This window comes from Lithobates pipiens, unplaced genomic scaffold (assembly GCF_037356315.1).
Source record: "Lithobates pipiens isolate NorthernLeopardFrog02 unplaced genomic scaffold, aLitPip1_a1.2 Scaffold_18, whole genome shotgun sequence".
NCBI lineage: Eukaryota > Metazoa > Chordata > Amphibia > Anura > Ranidae > Lithobates > Lithobates pipiens.
The window spans coordinates 62079643-62093985 of NW_027507758.1; the positions used below are offsets into that span (position 1 = coordinate 62079643).

Here is a 14343-nt window from a genome sequence, read left to right on the forward strand (position 1 = left end):
GTTGGTGGCAAATCAGAAGCATACCATGCCAGGCACAATTTGTGCTGCCAGCTCCATGCAGTGCATCTGCGACTTCCCTGGGTTAGCTGCACTTTGCCATAGACTTCTATTTTATCCTGCAGGTGTGGTGCACTTTCTGATAGCGCACCAAAACTCCTGCATTCAGAAAGTGCACCAAGCCTGCTGATACAATAGAAGTCTATGGCTAAGCGCAGGAGAGCTGCAGGTACACCTGCACCTGCGCTGTGGTTAAACTGCAGCACTTCAGTGTGAAAGCAGCTCTATACTATTATGCCCACTGTATTGCTTCACACTGACCTGAAGATCTCCTCTTTGCTGCTGGCTGGACCCACTCTGGAGACCACTAGCTGAGATAAGAGGCAGAGTGCCGTTGGTATGAAAAATGGGACAGAAGCCAGCACTACAGAGGAGGCATCTGCTTATTCTGCTCTTCCACCCTATTACAGCTTCAACTCTACAAGTAGTCTCTCTGCATTACACTCTTTGGTCTGGGATGGCAGGTCAGTAAGCCCAGACCGCAATCTACCAGTCACCTGTTCGTGAACTAATGGTAGTTTGCGATCTACAGGTTGCTGACCCCCGCAACCTGTAGATTGAAAATAGGACCGCTATCTGTCTGGAAAAGCATTTGGCTTTGATGCTCTATAGCCATACTCACTGTTACATAAAGCATTAAGTTATTAGTGTTTCTAACTGTACACATTCTTCGCCTTAGCTCGAAGTGTCTATCCTGTAGGACCCTGTGACAAGCCAAAGCCCAGACATTGTTACCTCTGGGACAAGTACAATCTCTGACATCCATTGAATACTAATTCAAATGATGTGCTGATGCCTTTTTCAGCTGCGGATATACCACACGTGCTTGCAGTGGCCAATGAGGAAGGCATAGTCAAGTTGTATGACACAGAATGTCAGGACACAGAGAGACGAATCCTGAAAGGTAAGCTTTTGTATCTGTCATTTTTATTCATCTGTTTGTAAAATGGTGTGCATAGTTTTATTACCTCCATAATCATGTAAAAATATTTAGTTATTTCAATTTCCTTTTGTCAGAATAAGATGGAAGTTGTCTGGTGCTTAAAATAAAGCTGAATGAGTCAGACTGCACTCCCCTGTATTTCTGCTAGCAGGTACAATATGTTGGCTTTCTGAACGGCCAACAAGTATGCAAAAAAAGGAAAAAAGACTATCTGCAACTCCATACATGCTCTTAAATATCTTCAAATTTATTGGTGCTCCATAATAGACACTTGTTAGCAAAGCAGATGTTAAGTGTTTTTTATGGAGTACGAATTTTGAAGATATTTACAAGGAGGTATGGAGTTGCAGATCATTGTCTTTTCCTAATTGTTTGCAGCTGTGCGACTGCTCATCCTGCATCCGATGCCTCTAGAGGACTTTCTGACATTCCAGAGTTGTAGCACCTTTTTGTGGATTTTTATTATTTTTTTTTTTCTTTGGAAAGCCCAGCAATCCACTACAGACTTTCAAACTGCTAAGTTTTATTGCTCTGTGTCAAGGTTGGGGACATTCACCCTCCTTTTGTATTGGAGACCATTGTCTCAGGTGCAATGGTGATAGATGTTTCCCCGCATGTCGCAACTTTAAATTTGGAAATTTCCTAAGTAGGGCACTTGTTCCAGTGGCACTTATCCTGAAGGGATTTCTTGCTTGGAAGTGAAGGCAAACCTCCCCAACGAAGCGATCAATTAAGGCTACCATTAGTATGACGTGAAATTTTTTGGCCGAAATGCTATGCGGCTCCAAGCTGAGCCACGTAGTGAAAATTTCTGGACGGTCTCCGTATAGTAAGGGGATTTTAGGTCGCGCTATGGATTGTGGTTTGGGTAAGAGCAGCCCCTATTTAAATTCCTACCCAGTAAGGGAAGGAATAAAATGAAATGGGGAGGGGGGGGGGGAAATAGGATTGGCGCTATACCCTTTAAAAAATTGGAGACTTAGGTATACAATTAGCAAGAAATTTCCAGCAGGCTGGATAATAAAATAAAATAAATATGAATAACTGTGTATGTGTCAGTAAGTGTCAACAATTATTGTATCCTTTAAAGACCATAAGTGTCATAACAAATCATAAATTCATAAATCATTAAACAATTGTAACAGCATGCAATAAAAATATAAAGTGCAAGGTTCTGGTGAACAAATACTGGTATTTGTGACAAAACTATATGAATAAAAAGTAGAGCTTAGTATAAAAAGTAAATATAAAGGTATATATAGAAGAAATATATATAAAAAATATATATAAAATATTCCGTTTATCTGTTAAACATATCAAGTCCTCACGTAGTGTAACTGTGATGAAAGGTGCATATTACATGGTTGAATAAAGATGCAAGACGGTGAAAAAATGTGGTAAAATTTAGCAGTATAAAAAATGCAAAAATAAGAATGAAAATAAAGACAAATGGAAAATAAAAATAGTAATTAAAAATAGTAAAAAAAAGTAATTAAAATTAGTAAAAATTCCGTTCAGCTAGCACGCCTTCTGAGTTGGCGGTGTATGCTTTCTGGCCACGCCCTACGCATTTCGTCCTCAGACGTCCTCTGGAGGACGTCTTTGATGACGAAACGCGTAGGGCGTGGCCAGAAAGCATACACCGCCAACTCAGAAGGCGTGCTAGCCGAAAGGAATCTTTCCTTTCAATATACACATATGAACGGATGTTTGAGTAATACTTTTGCCTAATAAATACGAAGTTTTATAAGACATACTGCACTATTCATATAGTTTTGTCACAAATACCAGTATTTGTTCACCAGCACCTTGCACTTTATATTTTTATTGCATGCTGTTACAATTGTTTAATGATTTATGAATTTATGATTTGTTATGACACTTATGGTCTTTAAAGGATACAATAACTTACTGACACATACAGTTATTCATATTTTATTATCCAGCCTGCTGGAAATTTCTTGCTAATTGTATACCTAAGTCTCCAATTTTTTAAAGGGTATAGCGCCAATCCTATTTCCCCCCCCCCCCCCTCCCTGTCTCCGTATAGGGCAGGGGTGCCCAACCTTTTGAAGCATGAGGTCCACTTAAGCGACGTGGTAACTAGACACGGGCCACAATCAGCAGAGCGGACGCAGCCGGATCAGATTGGGGGTAGGATGCGAGTCTGTTTACCTCTGCCCAATATGGTCGGACTGACCGTGTGAAAGGGGCCCGTGGCTGCTTTCACACTGATGCGCTGCGGTTTACCCGATCCGCGGGTGCAACACAGTGTACCCTTTGGCTTTTCTGCACTTTGCAATAGTCTTCTATTATATTCTGCAGGTTTGGTGCACTTTCAGAAAGCTCACCAAACTCGCAGGTAATAACAAAAGTCTGAGGCTCAGTGCAGGTAACCCACCGGTGCTCTGCATCTGCAGATTTGTTTGAAAGCAGCCCAGTAACCGCTGCAGAACAGATATGCCTATATATACACACTGATTTTATTAATAAACTGACCTTTTAATAACGGTATTCTATTCTATTCCATCCCAGAGCAGAAGGTCGTGGGCCACATGAGAGGGCTCCGCGGGCCACTGGTTGGGCACCCCCGGTATAGGGTTTTCACCTAATGGGCAGCATTTTGGGGAGGGGACTTGTAGGAAAATGTATGAAGGTACAGTTTTCTAAAGTGTACTCCTTGGGGTATTTTTCCCAAGACAATACATTTCTGTAGCTATACTGCTTTTCTGATGGTTTTTTTTTTCCTTCATAGATTGGCAAGCACACTCTAATGCAGTCTTTGACCTTGCCTGGGTCCCAGGGGAGCACAAATTGGTAAGCAAGCGTGATCTTCCCCCTAACCCAGGAGGTGAGCGCAAACAACTATTTGATGTGGCTTCTTTCTGTTGTAAGCTCCATCAGTATAGTCATTGTGTTGTAAATTGTGTTTAGTTTGTAGCTGAACACGATTGAAGCGTAGGGTAGTAATGATTCTTATCTTTTGTGTAATACAAATAATAAATGTATTGTCTCCTATGGTGTAATCACATTGGGTACTAGGGCCTTCTAACCACTACAGGATCTAAGACATAAATGAGGTATAATGGCTTCACATTGATTGGGCTTAAATTTTATTGATAACAATGTGCTTGTTTAATGCAGGTTACAGCTTCAGGAGACCAGACAGCTAAGTTGTATGACGTTAAGGCCGGAGAGCTGATTGGTGAATTTAGAGGCCACCAGTGCAGCCTCAAGTCGGTTTCTTTCTCCAAGTTTGAAAAAGGTATTTTATAATCTCTATTTATATGACTTGATGATCCTACTAACACCTTGTATTCTATCTGCCTCTGGGCTATGGTGCTGAATCCCAGTGTAAAATAGGCATTTTTTTTTTTTTTTCGTTGGGGACTTATCTGATTAAATCCACTGTATAGCAATGACATCCTCCATTTCTTTCATGACGAGCTTTCTTTAATCTGCCAAAAATGTGTTGCATTTTATTTTTTTATTTGAGAAATTGTTTAGATTTAAAACTTTTTTTTTTTTTTTTCTTTTTTCTTTTCTATACACAGCTGTGTTCAGCACTGGAGGTCGGGATGGAAATGTCATGGTCTGGGATACCCGATGCAGCAAGAAAGGTAATTGCGCTATTTCAAACGCTTTCTTTTAGTGTGAGTCTGTGCAGTTTAGTACAGGTTTTAAAGCAAGTTGACAAAGGCAGTTGGATTTCATTTTAATGTGTTGAGACAAATGATCAATGGGTTATATGATCAGAAGGTTTCCAATGGGAGCATGGTAGCACTACATTTTTTAATAGGAGTAGGGAAGGGTTACATTTTGTCTTATTTTTTTTTTATTTTGATGTGTCCCAGATGAGACAGTACAGGTTTGCTACTTGTGTGATCAATAAAAAAAATAAGAATCATTTTGTTCTGTACTACCTGAGTGCTCAGTGAGACTGATAGTGAGGGGAAATCTTCCCATTTAGTTTTGTTTGAGAGCTGTAGATTTGCATAGGGCAGCCATTTTTAACCAGGGTGCCTAGGCACACCGGGGTACATTCAAGTTTCTTCAGGTGGCTTGGCAAAATACATAAGTTGCCCAAAAATTGTCTTTTAGTTGAACAAAGTCACAGGTTTTTATTGTGCACCATTACAATAATATCGAGTGATTAGGACATCCGGTGCCTGCCCAGCATCCTTATTTGCCACCTCTGTTAGCGCTGGGGTAACATTAGCTAAATGAGAAAAAACATTTCAGTACTAGTCAGTACCCGTGTATGTGTTTTTGGAAGAAAAAATCACCTCTAACGTTGAGTGTCTGATATATGTGGATGTTGCTGCATTATGTACAATTATTAGTTTAGTTTTTTAAATTTTAGAATGGGGTGCCTCGAAATTGTGCATTTTTAAAGGCTTCCTTGACTGACGAAAGGTTGAGAAATACTGGCTTAGGGCAACAGAATGAGAGCACCAGAACATTTTATCTTACTTTTTCACACTTTATTCTTTCAGATGGTTTCTATAGGCAAGTGAACCAGATCACAGGAGCTCACAATGCACCAGATAAACAAACCCCACTGAAGATGAAGAAAAAGAAACCCGCTGTAAAAGGACTTGCCCCATCTGTGGTAATTTGCAGTTTTATCTCTTTGAAACAAACACTTCTGAAAATATATAACAGTAAAGTTTGTAAAGAAGTATAAGCTCATGCCTGACCATCTGACGTTTTAATTGGTGCTTCTAGCCCCATACATTTTTGACCACCATGGTCAAATTGAAACTTTTTTTACTACTTTCAACATTTCATTGTGGTGTCACAGCTTGTATTAAGAAAACAGTTGGAAATTGCCAAACTAGGGGTTGCTGAAAACAGTGCATGTCTACTTGAATTGCAACCCCCATCTCTCTTCTCCCCTCCCCCCCCTCACACTGCCTCTTCACATCACCACAAACTTCTTCTTCACTTGTCTTCAGTTGGAGACCAAGTTGGAATACTCCGTACTCCAGGTATGGATATGCATGAGACAGGCCTGTGCCAACTGCAAAGCACCATTGCTGTGGCATGTGGAGTCCATAGCCCTGTTTAAGCTATGACTCGTGGCTTACACAAGGTTGATGTTCCTTCTCTTTGCAGCTTTTCAAATGAGTGGAAGAGCAAAGGAAAAGTGTGAGTACACTTTTGGATAGGGTTGAATAAGGCTTCATGTACACTGGTGCTGGTAAACAGAAGTTTTTAGGACCAGTTGGGCTTTTGTTTTTTCGGGTGAACTCTCCTCGATGTTATCTTATCCGTACATGTACACAGGGTAGTTTCTAGGCAGTTGAGTTTAGAAGCATTTTTTGTAAAGCAAAAAAAATGCTCTCAGGACCGATGTTGAGAGGCATTTGAAGCGTCAAATGCGGTAACTCGTGCTTGGCCGCATTTTGTTTACAGGGATTTTTAATGGAGATACATTTTCTGACGATTTTCCAAAAAAAGTTTGTAAACGTGGCAAAACTGACTTTTAAACGTTGGGTTACTATCTGTCAATTTAAATCGTTCAGGAGTGTTTTTAAAAGGCTAAAGCCGCATACACACGATCGGATTTTCCGATGGGAAATGTGTAATTGCAGGCTGTTGGCGGAATATCCGATCGTTTTGTGCGCTCCATCCTACAATTGTCAGATTTTCCATTGACAAATGTTGGATGGCAGGCTATAAAAAATTTTTGCGCCAAATGTCTCGTAGGATTTTCTGAGCTTGTGTACACAAGTCTGTCGGACAAAAGTCCAAAGCACAAACACTCACACTCGGAAGCAAGAACGAGCTAGAAGCGGTCGTTCTTGTAAAATGGCATTCGTGATGGAGAATTAACAATCGTAATGTGGCAAACTATGAAATGTCGAAATGCAGCGCACATCCTCTTCTTAAATAGGATAATAATGAAGCTGCTTTGCTGATGATACTGATGGAGTTATGGCAAACGTATTTTAAAAGGCTTTTATTTTCTAGTTTTATATCAAGAATTTTTTTTTTTTTGGCTTACTATACAAAAGCACTGCTTTTACAATAGATATGCTTCTTCAAGTTATTATACAGGATTTATGACGCCGCCAGTTTACGCAGCGCTTTACTTGAGGGTAGACCATACAACTACAATACACTTTAAAACAATAGGAATCGGAGAGCCCTGCTTGTTAGAACTTCCCATCTAAGAGGGAGGGTCAAGAGGTAATAACTGGAGGGATGTGCTTATGGAGCAAATGTACATTTGTTAGGTGAGGACCAGATAATTCTCCATATAATGACATATGACACAACGCTAAATTACTCTTTTGTAGGATTCCCAACAGAGTGTGACTGTGATCCTCTTTCAGGACGAACACACGATCATATCAGCAGGAGCTGTCGATGGGTAAGTAAAAATAAATTGTATTTCACAACTCCAGAACAAGCGGTCAATTACACAGCTAAAAGTTGACTTTTAGTTGTGCGTTCATATGACGCAACCCACCCCCACTCTCTTCTCATTGGCTGTGGTTGCCATTGGCTCCTGCTCCTCTCTCAGCCAATGAGGGAGTCCCAGGATGCACCCTGGTAAAAAAAAAAGCCTTTAGAACCACTTTACAGTAGGCAAATTTAGCACTTGGTGGCGATGTGTTTTCTTTTTTGAAGGTTTTCAGATGTACTGTCATTGCAGACTTCATGAAGGTTGAAAAGTGTGTGTGTGTTTTTTTTTTTTTTTTTTTTTTTTTGTAGTATTATCAAAACGTGGGATTTGAGAAAGAATTACACTGCTTACCGACAGGATCCAATACCAGCAAAAGCCTTTCCATATCCTGGGACCAGTACACGGAAACTTGGTATGTGTTGAATGCGATTTTCTTGTGGGTTTTTATTTTTTTTTATTTTTTTCAAAAGCTTTATAGTAGAACTAAAGGCAAAAACTTTTTATTTATTTATAGAGTAAAGAAGGAATAAACCCTGTTTATTTTCTGCCATCTGTGTGCTGTTTGGGAGATTTGCCTTCACTTCCCATCCCAAAACAGGCAGTGGGAGAAAATCTCTGCCAACTAGGGTAATCCCTTATCACCAGAACCAGTGTCCTCCATTGTAAAATTTCCGCTCTATTTTCTGGAGGCAACTTAAAATTTGTGACTCTTTTGTACTTTCAATAATGATGGTAAACAGGACAAATCGAGCGGTTGACTGTACATAACAGGGACACATACATCAGTAAAAACCTGACCGGTGTTCTAATATGTTCTAACAAAATATGATTATTTTAAAGGGGGGGTGATTATTTTCTATACCCACACTAGAAGGGAGGCATGTGCTTAAAGACATGGAAATATTCTGCAGTGATCTTTTGGCCCAAGAGATCAAGGAGCACCCACTCTTACCTATATTTTGGGTAATGTGAGCAATTTATATTGAAGCCAGGGTTGTTTTGTTATGCCAAAAAAAAATATGGAGACCACTTGTTGAAGCTTTCCTAGATAGGACTGGGGGATTTTTAAAGGAATCTTGGGATAACATCCATTAAACGTTATACAGCCTAACTAAGATGCTTACTTGAGTTTCTGTAGTACTGAGATTTTTTAGATTATACAAAAAGAAAACATGCTGATAAGTTTTACTCATCATAGTGTACATTTTTCAGGGTATTCCAGTCTGGTCCTGGATTCCACGGGAACTAACCTATTTGCCAGCTGCACTGATGATAACATTTATATGTTTAATGTCGTTGGATTGAAGAAGGATCCTGGTAAGAGACTAATCATATACTATACTTCTAATGACTTGCAAGCTGTGATGATCACATGATTCAGAAACGCACAAATCTGCTCCTGATAAGCCAAGTAGACCATGTGGACAGCCCATATATTTGTAGAGCCATATTTGTTCATTTACATCTGTGGGATCTCTTTTGTGATTGAGGGGTATATTTGATCCTGTGATTTCACTGCAAGGTTCTTAGACAGTTTGTCTTAACCACTTGACCTCTGGAAGATTTACCCTTTACTGACCCGGCCCTTTTTTGCAATACAGCATTGCATTACTTTAAAGTGGTAGTATAGTCTATTTTTGAACTTTTACCTACAGGTAAGCCTATAATGAGGCTTACCTGTAGGTAAAAAGAATATCTCCTAAACCTGTACAAGTTATATTCCCCTCGCAATGAGTCGCTGACTTCAGCAGCTCATGCGATCTGGGATTTCTCGGCTGAAAGTCCGGCACACGCCGGACCTTGCCGGAAAGAAGTGTCCCGCGCACATGCGCAGGAGTGATGACATTGGGGCTCCGGCCACTCTGTGCCGGAACCGCGATACCCGGAAGACACGCCGAGGGGAAAATGTCAGCTCCCTTGGTGTGGATCGGGTTACATACCTGCACCTCGTTCGAAGGCAAGTATTTCATAATGCGCTAGTATGCGGTGCTTACTAGCTCATTATGCCTTTTCCCCTACAGGTGCAGAAAAAGTCAGCAGCTTTACTACAGCTTTAACTGACAGTTGTGCAATACTGTTCCTGAATGAACTGTTTAGAGCTTTCTTTTGGTGGTATTTAATCACGTGTGTGTGTTTTTTATAGCAAAAAAAAAAAAAAAAACTGACAATTTTGAAAAACAAACAAAATTTACTTTCTGCTATAAAACATCAATGAAACAAAAAGGGGGGGGGTGTGTTAATTTAGGCCAATATGTATTCTGATAGAGATTATAGATATAGATATCTCTCGATCTCTCTCGTATATTGGTACATGCAAAAGTTGTTATAGCGTCTACAAACCATGAGTCTGCGATATTGCGGCAGACAAATCGGACACTGACACTTTTTAACTAGAGGTGTGTTGAATGGAAATTTTGGTGCCGAAAATGCAGGGCCAATCACAGCTGAACCAGGAGTAGTGAAACCAGGAAGTGCCGGTAAATGGCTTTCCTCGGATCGTGCTGACGGGGAGAGACTATCATCAATGGCTCCCTGTCAGGGGGGGGGGTCTGTGCTGATATGCACAGCCCCATCAGATGGCCAAAAAGGTACCCTGTCAGTGCCCTCTCAGGATTGCATATCATTGCCCAATATAGTGCCCTACAGTAACACCTGTCAAAACCTTGTCAGTGCCCATCAATTCTACATATCAGTGCCAACTCATCAGTGCTGCCTCATCTGTGCCTGTCGGTGAAGGAGAAAACTAAATTTTATAACCGAAACGAATAAACTTATTTATATTTTTCAATTTTTTTTTTTTTTTTTGGCATGGCAAAAAATAAAAACCCCAGTGGTGATTAAATACCACCAAAAGAGAGCTCTATTTGTGGAAGAAAATTAAAACAATGTAGTTTGGGTGCAGCTTTGTATGAGTTGTCATTCAAATTGACAGCGCTGAAAATTGTCCTGGGCAGGAAGGGTCAATAGTGCCTGGTATAGTAGTGGTTAAAGAGGTTTTTATTAAACAATATACACAAGCAACATAACAATACATATTCAAAATGCAATACATCATCAAATACATTCAAAATACAAGGATACGTATCCATCCCTAAGAACAACATTAGAACAAAAGCTCCTACCAGGAAAAGCTGTCAATTCCCATGCATCAGTGGAGGTGAGGCATAAATTGAACTTCAGTATAACATTTCCAAGAGGGCTAAGGCACTATTCATACACAATTTTCCACTACTTGTAACCAGTGGCCCCAAATTTTGTTGTATTTGGATGAACATACTCTGTTTAAAATACAAGAATTTTTATATAGTAACATATTGTTTATCACCCAATCATTCAAGTGGGGAGTTAACTGTCTCCTCCATTGTCTGGCTATGATTTTTCTAGCAGAGAATAGTTTTGTTCAAAAGAAATCTTTGTAATTTCATCAATTTGTCTGAGTCTGGGAATATCCCAACAAACATTGTTTCGGGCCTAAGGTAAGGGGAGAGCCCATGGTGTCAAGAAGAAAATGCACTATCTGCTTCCAAGAGCCCTGCATCTGCAGGTAAGCCCATATTAAATGAAAGAACGTGCCTACTTCTTGGGAACACATCATACAAGTGCTGGATTGCCCCCTCTAGCTATCCCCTCTCAAATCTAGCTAGTGTGAAAGGGGTGAGGTGCGCACAGTGCAGAATATAAATCTGGGACAATATATCACAAAGTTTTGGTGAGACAGCCTTGCAGCTATGCAATGCCTCGCTCCATGCTTTATCCTCCATTGCCTCCCTCTCCCAATGTGGCTTAATAATATACGTCAATTTAGTGGAGGAAGGGGTAATCGGCATGGTGCAGAGATTAGTTTTTGGGGGTCTGTACTCTTAACCACTTCCATAATGGCATTGGAGGTAGGTTGTGGAAGGAATACAGGAAACTGGGACCAATGGCATGGCGAATGTGTAGAAATCTAAACATATGGTTTGGAAGCATGAATTCACTTTTAGACCCCTTTCACACTGAGGCGCTTTGCAGGTGCTATAGCGTTAAAGCACCTGCAAAGTGCCCTGAAATGGTGGCTCCAAGCCCGAGGGCTTTCACGCTGGAGCAGTTCGCTGGCAGGGCGTCAGAAAAAGTCCTGCCAGCAGCTTCTTTGGAGCGGTGAACTCATCGCCCCTGCCCATTGAAAACGGGGCAGCACTGCTATACCGCCGGCAAAACGCTGATGCAGCGGGATTTTGCAGGTGGGTTTTACCCTTTTCGGCTGCTAGCGGGGGTTAAAACCCGCCCCGCTTACGACCAAATGGCGCCTTTTTACGGCTGATGTCCGGGGCGCCTCAGTGTGAAAGGGGTCTAAAGAGTGTCATATGGTTTTATAGCTCCATCTGAGAGGACATGATGCAAATAAAATATTCCTTTTGCGCACAAAATGTCAGTATTAGAAATCATTAAAAATTCAGGGATGACTTAGTGTGCCAAATTGGAGTAAAGTCGTTATGTGGAGGCACCCCTAGTTTAACCACTTGCCGCCCGCCAATTGTCAAATGACGGCTGCAAAGTGGTTTCAAAACCCTGACCAGACGTCATAGGACATCCTCAAGATTTTGAGCCGCTGCGCTCCCCTGGGGGCATGCATCGTGACGATCGTTGTTGCGGGGTGTCAGTCTGACATCCCGCAGCTACGATCTCGGTAAAGAGTCTCTGACTAACCCACAGGAAATCTGCAGGTACACTACACTACACTACACTGCACCTGTTTGTGTGTGTGTGTGTGTGTAAACTGCAACATATCAGTGTGAAAGTCACCCTTTACTATTTTGCCTGGTGTATTGCTACACATTGACCTGAAGATTTCTTTTTTCCTGCTGCTGGCACCACTCTGGAGACCGCTAACTGGGATAAGAGATGGAGTGCAATTGGTATCCCTTCACATGGGACAGAAATCGACACTACAGGGGACATCAGCTTATGTAGCTCTTGCTCCCTACTGCAGCTCCAACTTTACAAGTAGTTCCTATGCATTGCACTCTGTATTCTCTAGGATGGTAGGTCAGCAAGCCCAGATTGTAATCTACCAGTCACCTGGCCGTGATCTACAGGTTGCTGACCCCCGCTCTAAATTCAAACTATTTATTGCCCATGTTGCCTATCTGAATTGACTGTCATGTAATTTTGTGTTTTTGCCAGGAGAGGGCACTCTAGCCTACGCTAAACATGCACTAGGAAAATTCCTAAACCTTCCTTTTCTTCCCTGATTTGAGGTCAAATTGGTGAATAAAGGTTGAGGGGAATTTGCAGGTCGTCATTCGTGTAGCAGTGAATGCTATAGAAGATTTATTGCATCACAGGAATTCCTGCTCTCAGGAGAGAGTGCGGCAGGGGCGGATCCAGAGTCTAGTCTCGGGAGGGGCACTGCCAGAAAATACGTTTTTTTTTTGCGGGCAATTTATCGGGGACATGGCTGGTGCTAGCGTTTCAATCATGACGGCACCATGGTTAATATGGTGTCAGGATGTTGGAAGCGCATTATTTTTATTATTACATTGTTATATAGAATGTTATATAAAATGAAATGGTTCAACTCACCATAATGCAGAATCAGTGAGAGCCCAGAGTGTGTCACCTGCCACCAGTTGCAGATCGTCACTTGCCATGCCACACGTTGCGGACTGTCACTTGCCACGCCACCTGCCACCAGATGCGGATTGTCACTTGCCACGTCACCTGCCACACGTTGCAGATTGTCACTTGCCACCAGATACGGATTTCCATGTCACCTGCCACACATTGCGGACTGTCACTTGCCACGTTACCTGTCACACGTTGCAGATTGTCACTTGGCATGTCACCTGCCACACGTTGCAGATTGTCACTTGCCACACCATCTGCCACCAGATACAGATTTCCACGTCACCTGCCACATGTTGCGGACTGTCACTTGCCACGTCACCTGCCACATGTTGCAGATTGTCACTTGCCATGTCACCTGCCACACTTTGCAGATTGTCACTTGCCACGTCATCTGCCACCAGATACGGATTGCCACTTGCCATGTCACCTGCCACACATTGCAGACTGCCACATCATCTGCCACATGTTGCAGATTGTCACTTTCCACGTCATCTGCCACCAGATACGGATTTCCACATCACCTGCCACACATTGCGGACTGTCACTTGCCACGTTACCTGCCACATGTTGCAGATTGCCACGTCACCTGCTACACGTTGCGGATTGTCACTTGCCACGTCACCTGCCACCAGATACAGATTGCCACTTGCCATGTCACCTGTCATTTGTTGCCAATTGTCACTTGCCACGTCACTTCCCTGCTGTCGGGGCGGAGGGAGTGATTGTGATGAGTATGGACAAGATGGAGGGATGAGGTGATGCAGGTAGGAGGGGCCAGCACACTCAACAAACTCAGGGGCGGACGCATAAAGGGAAGATTGCTGGCGCTCTGCCTCTGTCACACAGTGCCCCTATAGTGTCATATTTTGCTCCCCATCACAGAATGCTCCGGAAGTGATGTTGCAGCCAGAAATTTAGCACTGCGCATGCACGATGCGTTCCAAACACTTGCGCCATGCGTTTCAAATGATTTCCAACAATGCAGACCAGTGAAACAGTCAGATAATGTCAGAGAAGTGAGGGGAGGTAATCCCCTCCCTGAGCCACAGTTACCTGCTCTCTCTTCGCCGCTCTGTCTAAAGTTAATGTCACGATTACCTCCCCTCACTTACGTGACATTATCTGACGGTTTCACTGACCTACATTGTCGGAAACCCTCTGAAACGCATGTGCAAGCATTTGGAACGCATCGCGCATGCGCAGTGCTAAATTTCTGGCCGCAACGTCACTTCGGGAGCATTCTATGATGGGGAGCAAAATATGACACTACACCGCTCCTCCAGGCAGCTCCTGTCACGTGACGTCGGCTCTGAGTCTGAGA

The 14343-nt window shown here is 42.2% G+C and overlaps 1 protein-coding gene across 1 annotated transcript in view; it reads left to right on the forward strand.

The window, feature by feature from the left end:
• Positions 1–14343, forward strand: part of DTL (denticleless E3 ubiquitin protein ligase adapter) — a 44230-nt gene that overhangs the window by 8852 nt on the left and 21035 nt on the right. Inside the window, exons 3-10 of the mRNA XM_077485739.1 lie at positions 863–961; positions 3756–3817; positions 4145–4265; positions 4555–4620; positions 5497–5612; positions 7306–7379; positions 7724–7827; positions 8628–8732. Coding sequence (XP_077341865.1) covers positions 863–961; positions 3756–3817; positions 4145–4265; positions 4555–4620; positions 5497–5612; positions 7306–7379; positions 7724–7827; positions 8628–8732 — 747 coding nt within the window. The remainder of the gene's footprint in view (positions 1–862; positions 962–3755; positions 3818–4144; positions 4266–4554; positions 4621–5496; positions 5613–7305; positions 7380–7723; positions 7828–8627; positions 8733–14343) is intronic.